This window comes from Anabrus simplex, chromosome 3 (genome assembly GCF_040414725.1).
Source record: "Anabrus simplex isolate iqAnaSimp1 chromosome 3, ASM4041472v1, whole genome shotgun sequence".
NCBI classification, from domain to species: Eukaryota; Metazoa; Arthropoda; class Insecta; order Orthoptera; family Tettigoniidae; genus Anabrus; species Anabrus simplex.
This window is the reverse complement of record NC_090267.1, coordinates 197,533,918-197,558,901: the sequence shown is the minus strand read 5'-3', so window position 1 is coordinate 197,558,901 and position 24,984 is coordinate 197,533,918. Positions and strand designations below refer to the sequence as shown.

The 24,984-nt window shown below is 38.9% G+C and overlaps 1 protein-coding gene across 1 annotated transcript in view; it reads left to right on the top strand.

The window, feature by feature from the left end:
- LOC136866739 (soluble guanylate cyclase 89Db) overlaps positions 1–24,984 on the top strand; it is a 175,270-nt gene that overhangs the window by 77,086 nt on the left and 73,200 nt on the right. The window contains exon 2 of the mRNA XM_068226828.1: positions 754–959. Coding sequence (XP_068082929.1) covers positions 754–959 — 206 coding nt within the window. The remainder of the gene's footprint in view (positions 1–753; positions 960–24,984) is intronic.

The following is a 24,984-nucleotide window of genomic DNA, read 5'->3' as shown; positions in this document are numbered from 1 at the left end:
ATTTTGTCTCTCCTCCATGATCTACTTTGATCAACTAGCGTTCTCTTCCGAACACCGAGCACAACAATGTTAAATTTGATTGACGTGCTTCTTCCTTTTTAAGTAGGTACCCTTTGCTTTGTTACTCGACCACCTAATTGTTGGAATAACCGGTATTTCCTCATGTTTCTGTTGATGTAGATGTTAACTTTAATAAATTTTAACTCTAAACTGGAAAATCCAACAACCGACCAGTTAATCAATTGATCAACAGACTTCTATTTTTATGTGAAATTTCTACTTCATGTTAAAGGGACACTAACACGTTTCGATGTAACAATACTTGCATGTCCAATCCTTACTCAGTCATGTGGTATTTGAAGATGCTCAAATATGCCAGCCTCGTGTCGGTAGATTTACTGGCACGTAAAAGAACTCCAGTAGGACAAAATTCAGGCACCTCGGCGTCTCCCAAAACCGTAAAGGTAGTTCGTGGGACGTGAAGCAAATAACTTTATTATTTAATAATTGCATGTAATAGAAGTGATGTATTTCAAGGCTCTTATTGATTTTACGAAACGTGTCATTCTGAGTTAATAAGATATTTATTCCAACTTTTATAACTTAGGTTGTTTATGATATAAATTTTGTTTGAAAGACTCGACATATTCTGTCCATTCTCCCTAAATACTGGCCCTCAAACATAACTTGTTTACACTTCTTCTTGCCTTACGCACAGGTAATGAAAAATATCCTATTATTCTGTTATTACAGCTGGAATATGGAGAGGAGGCCTGGAATCAAATTCGCGAAGAAGCAGATTGCCAGTTTACTGTGTTCAACACTCATCAGATCTACCCTGATCACCTGATGCCCAGTCTAGCAACTGCTTGTGCCCAGGTAGTAGGTCAGGGTACAACAACCGACTACTTCATGCGTTTCTTCGGCCGGTGTTTCGTCAGATTCTTCAGTAATTTTGGGTGAGTTCACAGTTCTTCAAATATAAGGTTAAATAACTGGACTCGGTATATAAAAATGAAATGACTTATATCTGTCTGTCTGTCTGTCTGTCTGTCTGTCTGTCTGTCTGTCTGTCTGTCTGTCTGTCTGTCTGTCTGTCTGTCTGTCTATCCAAAATGGCATTACGTCCAAACTGCTGGGTGGCATTCCATGAAATTATGCACAAACTTTCTCAGAAGCTGTGATACGGTTAACTGTGTTTTATTTCAAAATATTGACCTGAAAATATACACTTTTGCGCATCGTGATGAGGATGAAATGATGATGAAGACGACACATATACACAGTCCCCGTGCCAGCGGAATTAAACAATGATGGTTAAAATTCCATACCCTGCCGGGAATCGAACCCGGGACCCCTGTGACCAAAGGCCAGAATTTGTTGGTCATGAAATGTAATCTGAAGTTGAAGAAATTGAAGAAAGGAGGAATGCAAGGAGATGGGATCTAGACAAATTGAAAGAAAAGAGTGTGAGGGATTGTGTCAAGGAACATGTTGCACAAGGACTAAATGAAAAGGCTGAAGGAAACACAACAGAGGAAGAATGGATAGTCATGAAAAATGAGCTCAGCAGGGCTGCTGAAGAAATGTTAGGAAGGAAGGAAATCAGCAACTAAGAATCAGTGGATAACTCAGCAGATACTAGACCTGATTGATTGAACGACTAAAATACAAAAATGCAAGAAATGAGGATGGCAAAAAAGAATACAGGCGATTAAATAATGAAGTGGATAGAAAGTGCAAGACAGTTAAGGAAGAATGGCTGAAGGAGAAGTGCAAGGATGTTGAAGGTTGTATGGTCCTATGAAAGGTAGTTGCTGCATACAGGAGAATCAAGAAAACCTTTGGAGAAACGAAATCCAAGTGTATGAAGATTAAGAGCTCAGATGGAAAGCCACTTCTATGGAAAAAAGGCAAAGCAGAAAGAATCAGGAACATATCCAGCAGTAGTATCAATGTGAAGACGTAGATCATTTGGTGAATAGGGACAGTTTTTTAGGTTTTTGCTTAGTAACTTTCGAAGGAATTGGTTAACTTTATTGGGGTAGTTTTCTCTATTAAAAAGGAACTCGCGTGCTTATATTTTATGCACACAGAATATTCTCCTGTAGTTGTAGAATTGTATATATTATTTTAAAGGGCTCTCCCTATTCACACCAGTGATGGGGTCAATAGGGACCCTCGGTATTTTAAATGGATATCCCTATTCTAACCGGTGTTTGGGTTGATTGGGACACATTGTATGTTTCTAATCATCTTTAAATGCACAATGTATTTATTATGGGTGCAGAATTTATATGATTGGCACAACAAACAAACAGAAATCTTTACAATTCACTGAAAGTATATCTTCCCTTTCTTACAACTGGTGGCTTCCGAATATTATCACCTGTGTATGCTTGAACTCAAATTTATCAGTTACATTTGGGAACAGACACTTTCGTGGACTGAGCGAGAAATGTTCATAGGTAATTTCGTCCTGGGTTTATCACTTTCAGTACCTTTCCTACAAATACCTTTTCCACACCTCGATCATATAAAAACTTTACTTTCACCCAGCTTCCTTCCCCTATTCCTTGTTCTACAACATGTCAGAATACACTCTGCCAATTCCTCCTCGAAATCATGTGATCAAATTGTCTGCCCACCTTTCTTCTTCATAGACACTACGGCTCCATCTGTGTTAGCAACATATCTTTGTCAAGCAGATTTTGAAATGTTGAATTTCTCCGCTGCTGAAAGTATTTTTTTTTTTTTTTTGCTAGGGGCTTTACGTCGCACCGACACAGATAGGTCTTATGGCGACGAGCTGAAAGTATTGACATGCCACTTTTCACTTTGAAAAACTGCCTTTTCCACTATTTCTGCATCCACAGGTAAATGAGTTTTTGAATGAGGGTCTCCGTTATACTTTCTTCCCATTGACCCTATTCAGCCCACTTTCAAGTTATAAGGTACAAGTCTCTAAAAAAGTGAAATAATGCACAGTTTAGTCATAGGAATCTTCTAGTAACTTCAGAAGTAGTTAAAAGAATATCACCGAATATAATTATAATCCTAACACACCGTTTCAGCCTCTGAAATTAGCTCAGCAACTAAAGTCACTAAAGCCACCCTGACAAAAATTTGTTTTTGTATAAATCGTTAGACTTTCAGAAAAGGTAAAAGAATGAAGAACTCTTCAATTTCCCTTAAATGAATAAAATATCTTTAGTTGACATTTTGAAGAATAAATTATTATTTTTCCTGTTTTTGTCCCTATTCATCCCTTTGTCCCAATTCACCCCATTTTACGTTCGCCCGTCCGTCCGTCCTGTTCTGTAACAAGAAGAGGCTACTGGTGCTGATGAAATGGGAGACCCAATTTTGAGTTCAGAGTTTGACAGAGCTGTGAGAGACCTAAATAGGAACAAGGCACCTGGAATTGATGACATTCCCTCAGAATTACTGACTGCCTTAGGAGAAACCAGCACGGCAAGGTTATTCCATGTAGTGTATAAGATGTATGAGACAGGAGAAGTGTCATCCGATTTTCGGCAGAATGTTGTTATACCTGTTCCCGAGAAAGCCGGCGCTGACAAGTGTGAAAACTACCGCACCATTAGTTTAGTATCTCATGCCTGCAAAATTTTAACACGTATTATTTACAGAAGAATGGAAAGACAAGTTGAAGCTAAGTTAGGAGGATCAATTTGGCTTCAGAAGAAATGTAGGAACGCACGAAGCAATCCTGACTTTACGTCTGATCCTAGAGGATCGAATTAAGAAGGACAAGCCCATGTCCATGGCGCTCGTAGATCTAGAAAAGACATTCGATAATGTTGATTGGATCAAGCTATTTGAAATTCTGGAGGCGATTGTGACCAGATACCGAGAACGAAGAATTATCTACAATCTGTATAAAAATCAGTCTACAGTGAAAAGAATCGGGGGCTTTGAAAGGAGTGAGACAGGGCTGCAGTTTGTCCCCCCTACTTTTCAATGTTTACATTGAACAGGGAGTAAAGGAAATCAAAGGTGAATTTGGAAATGGAATCGCAATCCAAGGAGAGGAAATCAAAACCTTGAGATTTGACGATGACATTGTTATTTTATCTGAGACTGCAGAAGACCTTGAGAGGTTGCTGAATGGTATGGACGAAGTCTTGGGTAAGGAGTACAATGTGAAAATAAATAAGCCCGAAACAAAAGTAATGGGGTGCAGTCGAACGAAGGCAGGTGATGCAGGTAATATTAGATTAGGAAATGAAGTCTTAAAGGAAGTAGATGAATATTGTTACTTGGGTAGTAAAATAACTAACGATGGCAGAAGTAAGGAGGACGTAAATTGTGGACTAGCACAAGCAAGGAAGAGCTTTCTTAAGAAAAGAAATTTGCTCACTTCAAAACATTGATATAGAAATTAGGAAGATGTTTCTAAAGAATTTCATCTGGAGCGTGGCATTATATGGAAGTGAAACATGGACGATAACTAGTTAAGAAAGAAAGAGAATAGAAGCTTTTGAAATGTGGTGTTACAGAAGAATGCTAACGGTGAGATGGATAGATCGAGTCACAAATGAAGAGATTCTGAATCGAATTTGTGAGAGGAGATCGATTTGGCTTAATTTGACGAGAAGAAGAGATAGAATGATAGGACACATCTTGAGACACCCAGGACTTGTTCAGTTGGTATTTGAAGGAAGTGTATGCGGTAAGAAAGGTAGGGGTAGACCAAGGTATGAATATAACAAGAAGATTAAATCAGATGTAGCATGCGATAGTTACGTATAAATAAAAAGGTTAGCACAGCATAGGGTGGCATGGAGAGCTGCATCAAACCAGTCTATGGACTGATGACTCAAACAAAAAAAATATTATTATCAAAATGAGGATACAAGGTCTCTAGATACCCACAACAAATATTACATGTATAGGTTCAATTTTTCTGCGTAAGTGAAATTACCATGTGCTCATTTTTTCTCTGACTCCGAGGGAAGAGCCAACCCTAGAGGGTAAGCAGATTAAGAAAGAAGAACTATACATACAGAAACAATATTCCGATCGGAACTTATTAGAAAGGCATCTTAGGAAATCAAAATTACCAAAAAATGATATAAAGGAGCAATGTACTGACCAAACAATTCTAATTTGACCTATAAATTGGTCAAACATTTTTTTAAACATATTTATGAAGTTTCATTGACAGGCTTCAGTATGATGTTTCGAAATTTTGCAACCAGTTCTCAGTCTGAGAATTGACAAAGAAAATCCCTTCGGTCAGTTTAAGCCAAAGTATAGACAGGCGAACTTTTTGTTGATCTGGCGAACTTAACATACAGTATGTGGCAGTGGAGTTTACACCATCACAGTAGGGTAATTATATAACCGTACCGGAGTTCACTAACTCGCGCACTCAACAGGTTTTTCCCCTTTATTTCTACTGTCAACACTAGACATATAACTAGTAATGTAGTAAGACAATTTACTCGTTTCGATACAGGTATGAGCCACACCAGAGAAGTTCTAGTGGTCGCAACTAACGTTGCAGATTCAATCTCCATGGGGCATCATATTGGATGTTAGTGGCGAGAATCGCCGTCCACCAAACAGGAAACAGGATCTAAGGATCTATAGAATGAACAAAATGTTGGTCAATGTGCCCAGGCACTGTTACATAGCTTTGTTCGCAGTTCGGTGGCGTATGTAATAGAGAAATAGATATGCCTTTTCTGTACATTTTACAGATGTATAAGTGACTTTCTCGTACTGGCTAGATGCGACCACGTGTGGAATCCTTCCAGTGACTTAATCAAACAATTGTTTTGGATAAATGGATACAGTAGAGATGGAAAGAGAAGTATAATATCAAATTATTATAGTTAGGGTCAGGAATTATAGACATTAAAGTTATCTAAAATAGGCATGTACATAGGCACGAAAAAAATTTATAATTGAATACTACATTCAGTGAATTCTTCTTCCACTATTTTCTCACACCTGTGGGGTCGCGAGTGTGAACTGTGTCACACACATATATATATATATGTATGTATGTATGTATGTATGTATGTATGTATGTATGTATGTATGTATGTATGTATGTATGTATGTATGTATGTATGTATGTATGTGGATTTGACCGTTTTACGGCCGGATGCCCTTCCTAACACTAGCCCTATGAGGAGGCATATATTCACTACTACGTGTTTCTGTGGTGTGTGGTAATGCGACGTGTTGTACGTAGATGTATTAAGACGAACACAAACTCGCCGAGTCTGCCCGGCCGGGAATAGAACCCGGGGTCCCTCTAAAGCGACGGCTAATATCTGACCATTCAGCCAAAGAACCGGACAAAATTCACGCGTACACTAATTATACTACAACTCTTGATGAGCTTATTTGTTTATTCGAATAGTTAGTACTGCCTCTGTATCTATATTATACAGCATCACAACCATCATTAGTACTTGTTTGATGTTAACCAGTTCCATGCTTCTTTAATAGAAAGCAGGAGGGCGCTATATTTCATTTCATAACATAATTACTGAGGAGCTTAACATGTGTTTCCTTTCTCGTAGTCTAGAAAAGAGTTAACAGACAATTGTGACACCCCTCTTGAATGAGTTATTTATTCCATGTTTTGCTTTTGTTGGATTCCTGAACCATGGAGCCCTTTTGTAATGCGTTCCAACTAATTACCCACATTTGTCAAGATATACGCATTGTCTTATCAGCCTTGTTTCATTATTTACTGAAGCGTTTCTTCTTTGGCAGCTTTAGCCTGTTTCTTTCTTTCCCCTTCACTATTAATACACTATGAGAAGTGGGAGATGCATCGTGTTTTACATTTTGCTGTTATTTCAGTTTGGAAGTCAATAACATCTATACTTGTTCTTATAGCGGTCATGTGCTCATATCCGACAATTTATTATTATTATTATTATTATTATTATTATTATTATTATTATTATTATTATTATTATTATTATTATTATTATTATTATTATTATTATTATTGTACCGGGTGGTACACCTCCACGCCGCTAATTCAAACCTTGCGCCAGTTAAAACTCCTCTACTGGAGGAAGCCTGAACTTTAACTTCCATATTAATTCAACGATTTCACAGAAGATGTCATTACTATAAATTTTGAAGTGTTCTGAACTATGTCAGTTTCGATTCATTTTTGTTTTATCTGTAGCAAGAAGTGTGAACATTCTCTTCTAGAGGACACTACTTAAGAACTACAATTGTGCACCCTAGTGCGAAGTGAAGGAACCTTTTTTTTTTTTTTTTTTGAAGAAATTTAGTACTTATAAGTTTGTTCTTTATTAAATTTCTTTCTGCCATTGTTTAAGTTGGCAATGTTAACCCTTTCTTTCCGCCAGTTTTGAATTTGACCAATAAGGAATTTCTGTAATTAATTTTCCACCAATAAGGTGTTTCTTCTTCATCTGGTGTAGTAGTTTTTGCCATTAACCAATAAAAGGCTTGTGGGCGGGTGTTCTCATTCCTGAAAGGTCTCGAATGTTCCGCGAGGGTATATAAACTGATAATTTTCGTGTCTCTGCGCCACTTCAGTAACATCTTCTTTGTGTAAATTATGTAGCAGGGGGCGGGAAGCGCCTCTTTCTTCGGGCAGCAGTTCAACCACCAGGTAATGGCCTTTTAATAACTTATTTTCTTGCTAGCTCAGCAGTTTAACTCTCGGGGCAGGTCCGAAGCCTTTTACCATGTAACTTTCCTCTAAAATGTAAAGACACTTGGTATCAATTCTATCTTTTTAAACTACAAATTGGGATAGAGAGTGCTTAACCCTCTCGAGCTCCCTCTCATATTGCTTTGAGGTGAACTTATTTTCACAACCGTTTCTTCCCTTCTAGTGTAATGTAAATCGTTTTCTTATATAAGTCACCTCTTTAGTATGGGATTAGCCCTTGCATTAGCGGCCTAGTGCCAGGTAGGTTTTAGTAAAGTATATTAGGAGTGCAGTTTTGCCTCTCAAGTTGGTATTGTGGAGGCCATGTAATATTTCTGTTTCTTCACTGAATAGGCCTCAGTAGGTTGGGTATTTTTTACCCCTGTGTGTATGTCCTTGGAGGACAGCTTGAAAGAGGAGTTTGGTGTGGCCTTTGATAGGCTTGAACTTAAGAGCGGGTTGCTCTTTCTTAAAATTTGTTTCTGCGTGCCTCGAGGAGGCTTTACTGTGTAATTGGGAGCAAGAGCTCCTGGGCATGATTGGGGTCTTCTGCCCTTTTGTGGAATCTTGTATATCGTAAGGTTGGGCTTATAGCTCAAGAATTGTGTGTCTGGCTCTCGGAGCCCAAATCCTGTAACACTGTAATTGTACACTCTCGATTTTTGTTTAGCTACTGAGTACCTGTTATATTTGTTATTTCTTGCTCTTGAAAAAAAAAATACAACTTTGTTAAATTAACTTTAATTTCGTATTTTGAGACCTGTTCACCCCAGCACCTTCTTTCACCTCTGCACATCCACGATACTCCGTAACAATTATTATTATATGCGTATGGACCCAATGGATCACGCAAAGCTCTAACGATTCTGTATTCTGAGTTGCCAAACAGCTCTCATCCTTTCTTTGTGGATCTTTTTTCGTTCTTCTGTCCACTTTGCTCCAGTCTTCTTTTTCACTTCGTTCTCTGGTTGCACTTTCCATCCGTTAATTTTTTTCCTATAGAGGTTTCTGTCCGTGGTGTCAGTTGAGTTCATCTGGACTTTTTTCCAGATCCTTCTTCACTTCCAGTACCCATGTGTGACGATATTAAATAATGTGAGCCTCCCCCTTATAAACATTTTGAACTGGCCTGTGAGTCCTAGAATATCCGTGTCAATTGAGTGCTCGACATACCGTTTTAAACTAATGTAAGCCGCGCGCCGTTCTCCTAGCTCTGTTTGGTTGCGCATGCGCAGACCTGCTACCAGGCAAAACTGGCCTCCTCCTCGCTTGCTTGCCGACGCGAGAGGCAGTTCGCTTGAGGCAGCCATGTTGAGCTGGTGTGTATTTGTGTCCGGCGTCATGGAGTGTTGGAGTACCAAGAAACCACCGTAAATTGAATGTTAACGGGGATTTTCCCCAGGTAAACTAGTTGAAGACCTCCTGCCTTTTCTTCTGAGCGTTTTTTGGATTTATTTTTCGTCTGGATACTTCACAACGAGGTCTGGATCCCGGTGGCTTGACTGTATTTCTTCGTCAACAATGTCAGGTTAAAAATTCTTCTCATTTCTTCATCACCTAAGGTACGTACCAGTGTTTGACACACTTTAAACGTCGTCCTGAAGAGGATTTTGATATTTTCGAAGATTTCTGGAAAAATAATAATAATAATAATAATAATAATAATAATAATAAATATTTGGACTTCGCCGTTAAATTTATTCCTATTTGCGTGTGTGGTATCGAAAATCTGGAAAACTGTTTCGGCAACTAATCACAGTAATGTGGAAGGTTCACCATGAACTAAATTGGAATTATTAATTTAAAATTTTACTGATCTACTTGGGCATTTTAAATTGTAACTTTCTTTGTAAACCAAGGTACAGTCTCCAAGGTACCGAACCTTACCTCTTTCGGCTTTCTGTTTGCTTTCCTGTGTTTTGTTTTCTAATTCGTTTGGTATGTTTTCTTCCCCACCCCCCCCCCCTTCTGGGGTTTGGGTGAATTTAATTATTTTCTCTGGCCTGTTTTTCCTCCGTGTATTAGGAGGCCTTGTTTTTGTTTAGTGGTTACCTTGGCGACGGTTCGGGTGTGGATTGTTGTCGGGTGAATTGTTGTCCGGCGTGTTGAGCCTGTGTGGACCTTGAATTATATATTTCGGGGTCGAGTGTATCGTTTACTGTTTAAACTAATTTGTTTATTTTCTCCTCCTTTTAATGTTGTGTTACCATTTCCTTGCCCCGCGTGAGGAGGTATTTTAACGTAAAATTCGGTTTGTCTTGGAAACTGTCCTTGGTGGTAACTGAACGATTTCAAATTTGGTAATTATGAGAAGCGACCGCGTTGAAGATCCATTTTATTGAATAATTGTTAACTTAATATTTTTTTTTAAATTTATTTAACTATCCGTTATCGATCACATTTAATTTAAAGGTAACATTTATGTAAGAAAGTCATTTTGTTTCCCGTTGTTTTCTGATCACATTTAATTAGGTACGGAGGTCACCCTTTCTTTCTTGTTGTTTTCATCAAGTTCTCTATTTATTATCTGTTAAAGAGTATTTGTTTTTCATTAATTGTTATTTAGTAATGAATTAATTTTCTTTAAAACCCCACCTGGGTATATTCTAATTTATTTTACTTATTGTTAATTTCCTTTCCCATTTTTCAACCTTATGTTGATTTTATTTACATTTTGGCATTACGTTTTAAAAATAAACTTAGGCTTTATCATCTTAATAACTTGGTTTGTTACCTACCTTTTGTCCTTCCATTAAATTTTTTTTTACTTCATGTAAATGCTGGTTTTCATTCGCCACGTTCGGTGGAGCACTGCCATTGTTTTTCTTGTGCATTAATTTCCACGGCCTTTAGTTGTCTTCCTCGCTGCTTCCGGTAAGTTATTTCTATGATTTCTTGTTTTTAAATTGTGCTTGAACTTCGGTGTTATTCTTCTTGTGCCCATCTTCTTCCTCGTGTTCGCTATTACTCCCATTTTGGGGCGGACACGCTAACAACCTTCTCACCAGGGTCTCTATCTCTCTCTCTCCCCCTCTCTCTCTCTCTCTCTCTCTCTCTCTCTCTCTCTCTTCGTCCTTTTTTTCTCTCTCTCTTTTTCTCTCTCCCTGGTGGGTAAGGTTTTTCACCTCATCACCCCTAGGTGGTACCGGGGACCTAGAGGGTGGTGAGCGGTGAGAGTGGTATCAGAGCGTGGTTGTTTGTTGTTCCACTGTTGTTGCTCTGCTGCCTAATCTCTGTTGTTCTGCCTTGTGCAGCCTAATTTTCCTCCCTTTCTACCCTTGCTTGGTGCAGTGCTGTAGTGAATGTTGGTGAATGGAAACCAAAGATTTAAGAAACTGAAAGTGTTATTGTCAATAACTATTGTAAAAGGAAATGCAAGGATCTCGTGTAATTCCCTATGTTATTTGTTTCATGTACCTGTGTTTTGGAGTTCCCTGTTGCTTTCAACTGTGGTTATGCTGAGCTGTATGGACTTACCTACTTGCTGATTATGATTTTGAAAACCTATGGGTACCTGTGCTGTGAATTCTGCTTCTGCCTTGCTGTTTCGAGGTGACCTGTAAATTTTTTCTTCCTTTTCCTGGCGGATTTGGTGAGTGATTGCATGTAATTAATTATTCTGGGTTGGTGGAAGTTGTAATAATTGAACAACTTGTAATGGAGTATGACTTGGTTGACTCAGGGCTACTGGTGTACTACCGCCTGGTACATGTCCTGTATTATCTGTACTGGCTGTCAACCTTGTATTTTTGCTGTCTACCTGCATACTGTGGTTGCGATTTCGGTGGGAATTAATCTGGTTTAATCGTGGAGAGCTTTTCTGATCATTATGTTAGGTGAAGGTTGCTCGGTTGCTTTTGGAGAGTGACATAGTGTGTCCTGGGATCACCTTATTGCGTTATCTGTTCTGGCCTTGCCTTGGGCTCCGAGACTTAGTGTTGTTATTATCATTTCTAGCATATTTCCTGTATGGTACCTCGGTGGTGTACATGCTAACCGTTTATTGGTCTTCTAAATTTAATACCTTCTTACTGCGTTAACTCTGGTGTGTGATTCTGATTATAATTTGACCTGGCCACCTAGCATGTCCAAATATGCCTACTTATATGTGTAAACGGTTATGTGCTGTAGTGTACGGTGATGTGTTATGCCCTTTCATGGTTTTGAAATGTGACCCGGTGTTTTGGCATTGATGGTTGTATGTGCTTTTCATTTAATTGGGGCTGTGTGGGTAAAGTTATTTGCCCCTACTAACTTATGGCTAACCTCTGTTGTTTCCATGCCAGTGACCGTTCTTGGCTGTTAGTATCTGATAATCTAGTGGACAACATCATGATATTTTGAAACTTTTCAAGCCTGTAATGTTTCTGTGCTCTTTGGTTGGTTTTTAATTTGGAAATTGCTTAACCTTACTCGTCTATTGTTATTTCTTTAAATTTGGTTTAAGTTTCTGTTATCTGAAGTGTAGTTGGCTTTTAGTGTGCCGTTAAATATGCACCCTTGCGAGATCATGTCTGGTTTATTTGACCTGTTACTAGAGAGGTGTTCCCATCCTTGTGTGGAATTTGGTATATTGAAATCTGCCTATATGATGTGCCTCAATCATTACCGAGCTTTGTGTGTTTGTGCCTTGACTGAGTGCTGTGTGTTGTTGGCTTGAGTGTCTTTTCATTTCATCATCCCACCTGTGAGTATGTATGTATGTCTGGTCTTGGTTTGTGATTGGAGTTATCTTTTCTGTCAACTGCTCGTGAGGCAGTCATCAGTTGTGGTTGGGCCATGTTGGCCGGTATTAGGTTGGGATAACTGGATGGCCTTGTGCCTGAGCTATTATAGTTTTAACTGGTTTTTTTTTTCCTTCCTGATTTTTGGTCGAGCGTGTTTCACTATTTCTGGTGTGTCGTGAACCATCTTCCTCGTGTAACCTATCAACTAGTTCAAGGATATTTATCTGGTGTCTGGGCCACTTCTAGTTTCCTACTCGTAACTTGTCTTGCTGTGTATTATTTAATCTGACTGACCTTTTCTGAACTACTGCTTTGGATTTCATCCTGTTGTAAGCATTATTTGGTAATTTGGTGTTTCTTATGCCTGATTATTCTCTCCTTGTTGGTATCGTGCACTGCCATGGTAATTATAGGCCTAGAATATGTGTTGTCAAAATTTTGTTAACCTATTGGTACTTATCTAATTCCTTTGAGTTGTGGGTTCAAGTATTCCCTACCATATCTACTTGTCGGGTCTTGTGTTGTGTTGTTGATGATCCTCTGCCTGAGGGGTGGTATATGCCCTTTTGAACCTTCATTGGGATGGCTTTGGACACATGTAAGGTGGTTGTGTTGTGACGGTACCGTGGATTATTTTTGGGGATTTATTTTGGGGTGGCATGAGAACTTCACGGCATGTTGTTGAGGATGTTTGTGTTCCTTTAATCCCTTTGTGGAGCTGACACATGTCCGGTGTGGTTTGTCATGGTTGGGTTATTCTTTTGTATTGTATTATTTGGTGATGTTGGCACCTTGGTATGGGCAGTGTTCGTGTCTGTCTTTGATTTACCTCCGTGTTCTGTGGATATGGCCATTTCTTCTACATGAATCTACTACTCTCAGAATTAGCTTGTTGGTCTTCAGTAATGTGTCTGTTTGGTTTACTCGGGTTTTCTTTCCCTGTCTCCCATGCATTTCCTATTGATCTGATGTCGTGTCTGTAACTTCTTCTACTGTAATGCTCATTTTAATTTTACCTACCACTCTATGGTGATTCATTGTTCACAGTGGATCTCTTGTGTCTGTTGACTTTGGTGTTTGTCATCTTACCGTGCTCTGGGTTTACTACTCTGGTATGGGACGGAGTAGTGCTCCCTTAGTCGGTACTGGAATCTTCCTGCGAGTAGATTATGGGGTCTTCTTGTAGAGTACTGCCTTCTTCATGCTACAGTGAGCATTTTCCATGGACTCGCCTCGTATTCCGCCACTTATGTTTTATTTGCTTGCTCTCCTGGTGGATAGGAGAAAGTACCTGTGGCCGTATTGGGACAGTGTGATGGGAAAGTCACGTATTTGTAGACCGGGTAATGCCGAGACCCTATTGGGTATCCGGTGGTGTACGTTGTGTGCGTCATTGCTCGATATTTTCCATTTTGGTCTTCCGATCTGAGGTTTTACTTTGCCTTTTAATTTGATTGGCTGGCCATTGTGAAATTAATTGTATTTAAGGTTCTGTGTAGTAGGTTGGTTTCTGATTCCAGATTGTGTTCCCTCCTGTGATTCTTCTATCCCTATTTCTGTTCCGTTAATTCCAGGTTGCTTATTTGTGACTAATGATGTGTGCTGTTGCTTGGTGTTGCTTGGCTGATTTGTTGTCGATGACAGACTGTTCGCGAACCCTCCATCTGGATACCTTAAGAAGTCTCCAACAGGTCCAGTCAATCCTTCCCTTGCTCTAAACATGTTAACCCTTTTAAGCCTTGGATTTTCCATATTTAATATCCTAACTCTGACTTCTTGAAGCTGGATTTATCTATTGCGTTTTGGTTTCTTGTCCTCACTCTTATTCAACTAGGTGGTGTATTTTGATGTGGGAAGTTAAACCTGTATTTGAAATTTTTTGCCCTAATGCTCTTGTCAGTGGATCTCGGAATCTGTTTGTGGTCGATTCTTCACTGTGTCGTTGCCCTGTATCTACTAAATTCAAAATCTTGGACTTAACTTGCTTTCATTGGAGTATGCCTGTGTATTGACCTTCGTCTAGAGGAAAAATTTCTTGACCTATGTCATATTTATTTATGTTTAGCTAGTGATGGTAAGCCGTTGTACTGTTGTGATGGTACTTGTGGGCTAGGTGTTGTTTCACTCAGAGCTTCTGATCTGTACTTCTGTGGAATATTGCTATTTGGCACTGCGGTTATGGACCTCATGTTATGGTCGATGCTCTTGATTATGGGTTGTTGTTTTGGGCGGTGATTTTAATTCTGGGTATTTGATTGCTAACCGAATCGAGTGTTGAAGTTTGAGGTCTTGTTTGGCTGTGGTGATGGGTGTGGTTGCTCGTTCCATTCCGGTATTATGGATACTCCGTGTACTAACTGGTGCTTACCTCGTTGACTACCTACTGCTGTGTTTTGAGTGGTGTACCGTGGCCCTGACTCAATCAAGCGTAACAAAACTGTATTGACCTAAAATTGGCGGTTCACTTATTTTGAAGATTTCATTCACCAATTGCGCCTTTCCTTGGTCCTCCCCTGGTCCCGTTGTGCGTTTCTTTCCCCCGTTGTCACCTTTTTGCAACTCGAAATCATGCATTTCCGTAATATCAAAGAAGACTTGTAAAGGTATTCATGCATTAAAAATTAATTTACCACCGTGCTTGAGAAAATAACCTGGATGCGTGGACTTATAATCATGTGGTTTTGTTTAATTTTGGTCAGTATATCTGTGATTAGTGTGGGAGTTGCCAAACCTCAAGGTGAACTGCGTCATGTGTCATAAACTGTATCATTGTGTGATGCATTGAAAACATGTGTATTAGGTGAACCTGAAACTTTGGTGAACTCTGGTCATTGTGCTCTCTATTTGATGATAAACATTATTCTGGTGATTTACCGAGTGATCGGTTAACGTTTGTGGACACTGATGTTGATTGCACCCCGCCAATTATTTCTAAAAGCTATGTGATATGGAACTGTGTCTTGGACTATTACCCTGGTCATGTGAACTTCTAACTAAAACTAGTTAATCTTGGTGGTCGTTTTCTGTTGAACAACTCCGGCCAAATTTAGTGTATGTGTGACCACCTCATCATTGATGGCATGTGCATGAGATTTTGTCGTCGATTCGGGGCGGGAGGGCTGTGACGATATTAAATAATGTGAGCCTCCCCCTTATAAACATTTTGAACTGGCCTGTGAGTCCTAGAATATCCGTGTCAATTGAGTGCTCGACATACCGTTTTAAACTAATGTAAGCCGCGCGCCGTTCTCCTAGCTCTGTTTGGTTGCGCATGCGCAGACCTGCTACCAGGCAAAACTGGCCTCCTCCTCGCTTGCTTGCCGACGCGAGAGGCAGTTCGCTTGAGGCAGCCATGTTGAGCTGGTGTGTATTTGTGTCCGGCGTCATGGAGTGTTGGAGTACCAAGAAACCACCGTAAATTGAATGTTAACGGGGATTTTCCCCAGGTAAACTAGTTGAAGACCTCCTGCCTTTTCTTCTGAGCGTTTTTTGGATTTATTTTTCGTCTGGATACTTCACAACGAGGTCTGGATCCCGGTGGCTTGACTGTATTTCTTCGTCAACAATGTCAGGTTAAAAATTCTTCTCATTTCTTCATCACCTAAGGTACGTACCAGTGTTTGACACACTTTAAACGTCGTCCTGAAGAGGATTTTGATATTTTCGAAGATTTCTGGAAAAATAATAATAATAATAATAATAATAATAATAATAATAATAATAATAATAATAATAATAAATATTTGGACTTCGCCGTTAAATTTATTCCTATTTGCGTGTGTGGTATCGAAAATCTGGAAAACTGTTTCGGCAACTAATCACAGTAATGTGGAAGGTTCACCATGAACTAAATTGGAATTATTAATTTAAAATTTTACTGATCTACTTGGGCATTTTAAATTGTAACTTTCTTTGTAAACCAAGGTACAGTCTCCAAGGTACCGAACCTTACCTCTTTCGGCTTTCTGTTTGCTTTCCTGTGTTTTGTTTTCTAATTCGTTTGGTATGTTTTCTTCCCCACCCCCCCCCCCTTCTGGTTTTTGGGTGAATTTAATTATTTTTTCTGGCCTGTTTTTCCTCCGTGTATTAGGAGGCCTTGTTTTTGTTTAGTGGTTACCTTGGCGACGGTTCGGGTGTGGATTGTTGTCGGGTGAATTGTTGTCCGGCGTGTTGAGCCTGTGTGGACCTTGAATTATATATTTCGGGGTCGAGTGTATCGTTTACTGTTTAAACTAATTTGTTTATTTTCTCCTCCTTTTAATGTTGTGTTACCATTTCCTTGCCCCGCGTGAGGAGGTATTTTAACGTAAAATTCGGTTTGTCTTGGAAACTGTCCTTGGTGGTAACTGAACGATTTCAAATTTGGTAATTATGAGAAGCGACCGCGTTGAAGATCCATTTTATTGAATAATTGTTAACTTAATATTTTTTTTTAAAATTTATTTAACTATCCGTGATCGATCACATTTAATTTAAAGGTAACATTTATGTAAGAAAGTCATTTTGTTTCCCGTTGTTTTCTGATCACATTTAATTAGGTACGGAGGTCACCCTTTCTTTCTTGTTGTTTTCATCAAGTTCTCTATTTATTATCTGTTAAAGAGTATTTGTTTTTCATTAATTGTTATTTAGTAATGAATTAATTTTCTTTAAAACCCCACCTGGGTATATTCTAATTTATTTTACTTATTGTTAATTTCCTTTCCCATTTTTCAACCTTATGTTGATTTTATTTACATTTTGGCATTACGTTTTAAAAATAAACTTAGGCTTTATCATCTTAATAACTTGGTTTGTTACCTACCTTTTGTCCTTCCATTAATTTTTTTTTTACTTCATGTAAATGCTGGTTTTCATTCGCCACGTTCGGTGGAGCACTGCCATTGTTTTTCTTGTGCATTAATTTCCACGGCCTTTAGTTGTCTTCCTCGCTGCTTCCGGTAAGTTATTTCTATGATTTCTTGTTTTTAAATTGTGCTTGAACTTCGGTGTTATTCTTCTTGTGCCCATCTTCTTCCTCGTGTTCGCTATTACTCCCATTTTGGGGCGGACACGCTAACAACCTTCTCACCAGGGTCTCTATCTCTCTCTCTCCCCCTCTCTCTCTCTCTCTCTCTCTCTCTCTCTTCGTCCTTTTTTTCTCTCTCTCTTTTTCTCTCTCCCTGGTGGGTAAGGTTTTTCACCTCATCACCCCTAGGTGGTACCGGGGACCTAGAGGGTGGTGAGCGGTGAGACATGGAATAGGTTTTAGGTGTTCTATATAGGTGAGAATCTTGTATGTCAGTGTACTTGCTGGCAGTCTACAAATGTGCCCATAAAGTTTCAGACGTCTTTTGCGGATGTCTGCTGCAATGTTGGAAAGCTCTTCTGTCACTTTGCGTGATCTCAGTCTATAACCATCTTCTGTTTTTTGGGGGCCGAGAATTTTCCTCTTTCTTCTTTTAAAATGTTTTCTAGGTCACCTTTCCCGTTTAGTGTAAAGGTCTCGCTGGCATATAAGACTTCGGGCTTGATTACTGTATTGTAGTGTCTGATCTTTCCATTGTGGGACAAGCACTTTTTATTGTATATGTTGTGAACCCTACCGTAGGCTTTCCGAAATTTTTGCAGGCGAATTTTCTGGGCAGCCTTCTCGCCTCCTATTGGTCAAGTATTTCTCCCAAGTACTTGAAGTGTGGTACTCGGTTGATTTGTCCATATGTCGTGTTCAAATTTTGAGTGTCAAGTTTGTGAGCTGAAGAACTTCGGTCTTTTCAAAGGAAATTTGTAGGCCAACCTTTCCAGCACATTCGCTACGGGTTTCAATTTGTTTGACGGCTGTGACTACATTATCTGTCAGTATGGCCAGGTCATCTGCAAAAGCGAGACAGGATAACTCAATACCGTCTTTCGATCGTCCTAGTCGTATGGGGCGCCAGTATCCTATGTCTTTCAATGCCTTCTCCCACTCGCGGATGACGTTGTCTAGGACGAGGTTGAAAATGAGCGGAGATAGGCCGTCACCTTGTCGGACGCCAGTTTTAATCGGGAATGGTTCAGAGATCTCCCCCATGAATTTAACTTTGGAGATAGTGTCAGTGAGTGTTGCCTTGGTGAGGTTGAGGGTCTTGGAGTCAAGCCCCAGTTCCTCAAGAATAACGAAGAGAGACTGTCGATCAACCGAGTCGTACGCTTTCCTGAAGTCAACAAAAATGCAGGTGACCGGTTTGTTCCTCAGTGCTTTGTATTTAAGTGTTGCCTTCAAGTTAAATATTTGTTCTGCACACGAGCGATCAGTACGGAAGCCTAATTGATATTCGTCGATACTTTGTTCAAGTTGTTCTTGCGTTCTCTTCAAAAGGCAAGCTGAAAAAATTTTGTATGCCACTTAGAGAAGAGAATTTCCCCTATAATTGTTCACGTCAGTCTTATATCCCTCTTTGTGTAATGGGTGGATGAGGGCGCATTTCCAGTCCTGAGGTAATTCTTCCGATTGCCAGATATCTGTAATGAATTATTATTATTATTATTATTATTATTATTATTATTATTATTATTATTATTATTTAATCCTTTTACCCTTTAGGGTTGGTTTCCCCCCGATAAAACGAGGGATCCCATTTCTACCGCCTCAAGGGCAGTGTCCTGGAGCGCGAGTTATTTGGTTGGGAATACAACTGGGAAGGAGGACCAATACCTTGCTCAGGCGGCCTCATATGCTATGCTAAACAGGAGCCTTGTAGGGGATGGGAAGATAGGAAGGGATGGGGAAGGAAGAGGGAAGGAAGCGGCTGTGGCTATATGTTAGGTAACATCCCGGCATTTGGTTGGAGAACTAGAAAACGACGGAAAAACACTTCGAGGATGGCTGAGGTGGGAATCGAACCCTCCTCTGCTCAGCTGACCTCCCGAGGCTGATCGCACCCCGTTCCAGTCGTCGTACCACTTTTCAAATATCGTGGGAGAACCGGGAATTTTATTATTATTTGATTATTATTATCATTATTATATTAGGCCTATTATTAGATGAAGGTGAGGAAGAAACATGGCATTTGAGGCCGGTAGTTAGGCAAAATGGCTCTTTTTTATCTGGGTGGATACTTCGAAGCGTTTCTGTACATTTGGGAACGGTAGCGCCAATTATTATTTTGCTTTTCTTCCGATTGCTATTTTTTTTAGCTTCCGTTGTCCATTTTAAAGATTACCGGGCGAGTTGGCCGTGCGCGTAAAGGCGCGCGGCTGTGAGCTTGCATCCGGGAGATAGTAGGTTCGAATCCCACTATCGGCAGCCCTGAAAATGGTTTTCCGTGGTTTCCCATTTTCACACAGGCAAATGCTGGGGCTGTACCTTAATTAAGGCCACGGCCGCTTCCTTCCAACTCCTAGGCCTTTCCTATAACATCGTCGCCCTAAGACCTATCTGCGTCGGTGCGACGTAAAACCCCTAGCAAAAAAAATAATTTAAAGATTAATGCCTCTTTTTTGCCTTTTTTGAAGTTGAAAGATAAGAGTTTCATTTGGTCCGCATTGAAATGAGATTACAATTAAAATAAAAATATATTGTTTTTCCACCTATTCAATATAAGGAAACTTATTAATGCAAGGTTATTCAAGGTTATATTATAAGTCAATCACAATTCTTTTTTTGTTTTTTGTTTTGTTTTTTGTTTTTTTGCTAGTGGCTTAACGTCGCACCGACACAGAGATGTCTTATGGCGATGATCTAATCACAATTGGGACCGGTTTCGACCTCTAGTCAGGGTCACCTTCAGCCTGTCGTTCAAAAGGTGCAAGGTAAACATTCACTGGCAAATAACAAGAGTGCGTAGAAAACATAAACTTCTTCAACTGAGGAAAGTTCAAAATCGTATAAGAAAGATGCACTACCGAGCTCGATAGCTGCAGTCGCTTAAGGGCGACCAGTATCCAGTAATCGGGAGATAGTGGGTTCGAGTCCCACTGTCGGCAGCCCTGAAGACGGTTCTCCGTGGTTTCCCATTTTCACACCAGGCAAATGCCGGGGCTGTACCTTAATTAAGGCCACGGCCAACTCCTGCCACTTCCTAGGCCTTTCCTATCCCATCGTCGCCATAAGACCTATCTGTGTCGGTGCGACGTAAAGCAAATAGCAAATCAATAAATAAATAAATAAAAAAGAAAGATGCACTAGGTACTCAAAGGTATTTTAAATTTTTCAAAAGGTGTAAGGTAAAAGATTCAATAGAAAATAAACGACGTAGAAAACATAAACTTTTCATAAGGCGAAAGTTCAATATCACATGAGAAAGATGCACTGGGTATTCAAATTTCTTACAAATCTTGATGTGGAGATAAATACTTATCTCAATGTTGGATCTTGTAGTTTTATACAATAAGAAAAAAATAGCTGGTTGTTATTGTTTTTACGTAGAAAAGTTGAAGTTAAGCACTACTGAGAAGAGAAATAAGAGCAGAATTGGAAAGAATTGAGTATCACAGAAGACGACTGAAAGTGTCATTACATGAATGCTCAAAGAGTTCATGTGGCGGCGAAGTGGCCAAACTGAAGGTCAAGTCGTTCTGAACTCTATTTGAGAATAATTCTCAGTTCAATGCGGAAATAAAGACATTTAGAGAAAGTAAAAATGAATTTATGAGGTGGATAGGAGTAAAAAGGCGTGTGAACATATAATATAAAATTTCATATTGTAAAGAGTGAAGAGTTTATGACATGCAGTGAGGGAAAATGGAAATGAGTAAGGAAAAGGAGGAGAAAAAGAAGATAGTAGATTTTAAAGAGAGGTAAAAAATGAAGTAAGTGGAATGGATCAAAGTTAGGTCGAAAGACATGGGTTGGAACTATGTAAAGCGTGGAAAATTGTATTGGGTTTACAGAAGAAACGTTTTTAAAAATGAAAATAAGAAAGTCGGAAAGAATATTTGGTTTTTCTGAAACGTCGTTTAAATTGAAATTGGGATTGAAGTACTGGTCGAGATGGATGAGACAAATCGGTTGTGAAAAGAAGAGGGCCTTTATTTATTGTTTCAATTATTTGTGTGTCTTTTTAATGTTGGCGAAAGTGTCTTTAAAATCATGTACAGTATATGCTGTCCTACAGCAGATAATCCGTTATATTTTAAAGCGTTAATATGTTCTAAATATCTAATATTAAAGTTACGTTCGGCTTAGCCTATATGAGGAATTGCAGTTCTTGAATTTAAATCTGTAATCTCCTGATTTGCCGTAAGACCTATCTGTGTCGGTGCGACGTAAAACAACAATCTCCTGATTTAAAAAAAAACACTAGATTTGTCGATCGATTTATAAGAAATTTGAATACCCAGTTCATCTTTTTATGTGATATTGAACTTTCGTCTTATGAAACGTTTATGTTTTCTACGCACTCTTGTTATTTGCCAGTGAATTTTACCTTGCACGTTTTGAACGACAGGCTGAAGATGACCCTGACTAGAGGTCTAAACCGGTCCCAATTGTGATTGACTTATAGTGTAACCTTGCGTTAATAAGTTTCCTTGTATTGAATAGGTGGAACCATAATATATATTTATTTTAATTTTTTGACTTGTCAAGGATATGTTCTGCTATTGTTTACGTATTACAATTAATTAGTCTAAATGAAATACAATTTCAATGTACTGTATTAATAATAAAGAGAACAATATTCCATTTTAATTTAATGGATAAAAATAACATTTGGACAGACGATATTTTCGTATCATACAAATCTTTACACAAAAACATACTACACAAGACAACTGGTTGAAAGAATTACTAGGTTCCGTACTAAAATGTGATGCACGTTGCGTATTAAGTGGCTTACATTAAACCACTTTTATTATTTTAGTGTCCATTTTCACCTTTTTAAATCCACATTTTAATTACTTTTCTGCCTATTTTCTAAATTTTAGTACTTATTTACCACCCGCCTGTTTTAACCAAAATAAATGTCTGAACTTCCGGGTTCTACCGGTAATCTTTTGAAGTCTGAATAACCGATAGAATATCGATGATTTTGAAATGTGAGTAGCATATTCTTCGAGACCCATTTTGTTCACAATGCTGCCAACAACGAATTTATTATTTTACACCAATTAGAAATCGGCTGAAAATCGTTCAGTCCTACCTCCGGTATAATGGTCTTATGTGCGGAAGATGAAGTGGCCCAGAGCAGGGCTTCTCAGGGTGCATGCGCCTGTCTCCCTCTTCCTCGCTTGCTCCGTAGCGCTCCAAATCCGAGCCGAGTTGAGCCGAGCTTAGCCGAGTAGTCCAGAGACGAAGCGTTGGGCCAAGCCGAGCAGAGCGGGACCGATGCACAGTGCACGGAGCTCTTGCGCCTCGATTTGCACGTGTGAGATTTTGGGCGTTTGAGAGGCCCTGGCCCAGAGAAACAAATTAAAGGTGGCGAGATAAACGGCAAACCTCCACGAGGAAGATAATGTACGTGAAACGACGGGTAGACCAATAAAGACACTCATAGGTCAAACTATACCATGTATCATTTTGAAAATTTCGATTAAATTTGCTTGATAGGTGTGCTACCAACTTTGTTACTGGTGCCAAGAAATTCAGCCTGATAGGGTTCACTGAAAATGTATTTTCCTTGTAGTTTCTCTATAATCACAATCTGCACCAATATAGCAGCCGGTTGCTGTTATGTTAAATCTTTACTCAGCCTAGACAGGGCACTTGATTACTAAAAGTGAATTGAATTCAAGAGAAGCACAATTGCGTTTCTTAACAATTGAATTTGTATTTTCAGTACATATGTCAGCGCGCCTCTTGGAGGTAAAGGGGGTGTCTCCGAGCATTCATTAATAGGGAAACATACAAAAACTCCGTCTGCTGTTTCAAGAACGCCAGTACTTCAGGGATATTTCATTGAAAGAACCAACGAAGCCAAGAATGTCGCAGCAGCTGAAGGTGCTTTTGCTTATCAACAAAACTGAAGCAATTGTAAATAATGTTCTCGCTCCCCATACTTTAAATGATTTCCAGAATAATATAAAACATGTGAATTTTCTAAGCATATGTATAGATGCTAGCAACAAAAGGTATCATAAAATGTTTCTAGTGGTTTTTCAGTATTTTGATAAGAATGTAGGTATACACACTAAGCTTATTGAATTCGATGAACTAGAAAATGCAACTATTTTTATTTAAATCTTGAAGACTGTAAACACATTTGATATTGCAAGAAAGATAGTTGCTTTTGGAGGCGACAGCACTAACTTTGGTGGGCTAAGAAAAAGAGAAGGAAATAATGTATTTAGTCCTTTGAAGAATGATTTGGAATGTGGTTAAAATCTAATACGAGTGGGATGCCCTGCCCATATTCTGCATAATATCCTACGTGCCGGGACTGATACTTTGAATAAAGATATGGAGACACGTCTTGTAATGACGTTGTTCAATCATTTTTGCATCTACACAGTTAGGACGAATTCTCCTAAGGAGTTCTGTGATTTTGTTAGTGTTTCTGATCAAGATCTACTACATCAAGGACAAGGTGGTTAAGCATCTTCCCTGCTGTGGAAAGAGTCCTGCCACTATTTCATCCTCTACAATTTCCAGTCAAGTGAGGATTGTCCAAAATATTTCATTAAAAAATCCTTTTGCCAAAGCCTAATTCCATTTTCTTCAATCATTTTCTCATACAATCCAGATATCCATTCTAAAGATAGAGTAGAAATCTATATAAGATATTGAAGTTGTTCAGATATTGGAATCAGTGGCAGAAAATCTCAAGCAAAGACAGGAACAACATCTTGTTTCATTAAGCGTTGAAGAAATCTTAAACAATCTGGATGATCACACAAAAGCAGAGAATTTCAGAAAGAAGCTGAAGAATTCTATGAAACGTGTGACAAATATTAGCGGACATTGTTGGGTTCATTCACTACCTTAACATGTTTGGAGGATGTTCCAACATGGAAAGGGCAAATATTAGAGACTGTTAAATTTTTAAGGAAACGGGGCCACAAAATTGATGAGTCTACGGCATTTACCAAGCACTGCGTTTGATAATTTTTGCTAAAGAAAAACTGAATAATGATGAAAATGATTTTCTATCCATGTTAACTAGTGATAAATGGGTTCAGTTTTTAAAGCAATGTAAATCCAGTGAGCAAAATTCTGAATTGCTTAAAATGGTTCAGTTCTATTTCTGTTTACCTGGACATAATGCATGGGTGCAAAGAATTTTTTCTTTAATGATACACGATGCACAGATGACAGAAACAGACTGAAAGTAGATTATATTAAAACAATATTATTGCTACAATACAATGTTAAAGAAATATCTTGTCAGGAAGTTCATGATTACATTTTTAAAAATGATGAGTTTCTAAAATGCGTGTCAAGTTCAGAAAAGAATGATTGGTATCAGCATCAGGGCACTTCCCTGTCATAAATATGTTTAAGGAAAGGTAAATTCAGTTAGTACTCTTTTTAGTTTTCATTTACTCGTGTTATTGGGAGAAATAAGTAATTCCACGTGAGCTGTCGCATCTGTTACTTAAAAATGTATGCAAATATCATTGAATATTATATAATTTTGGAGTGGTCTGTAAAGTAAGTATTTTACTTAAAGTATGATT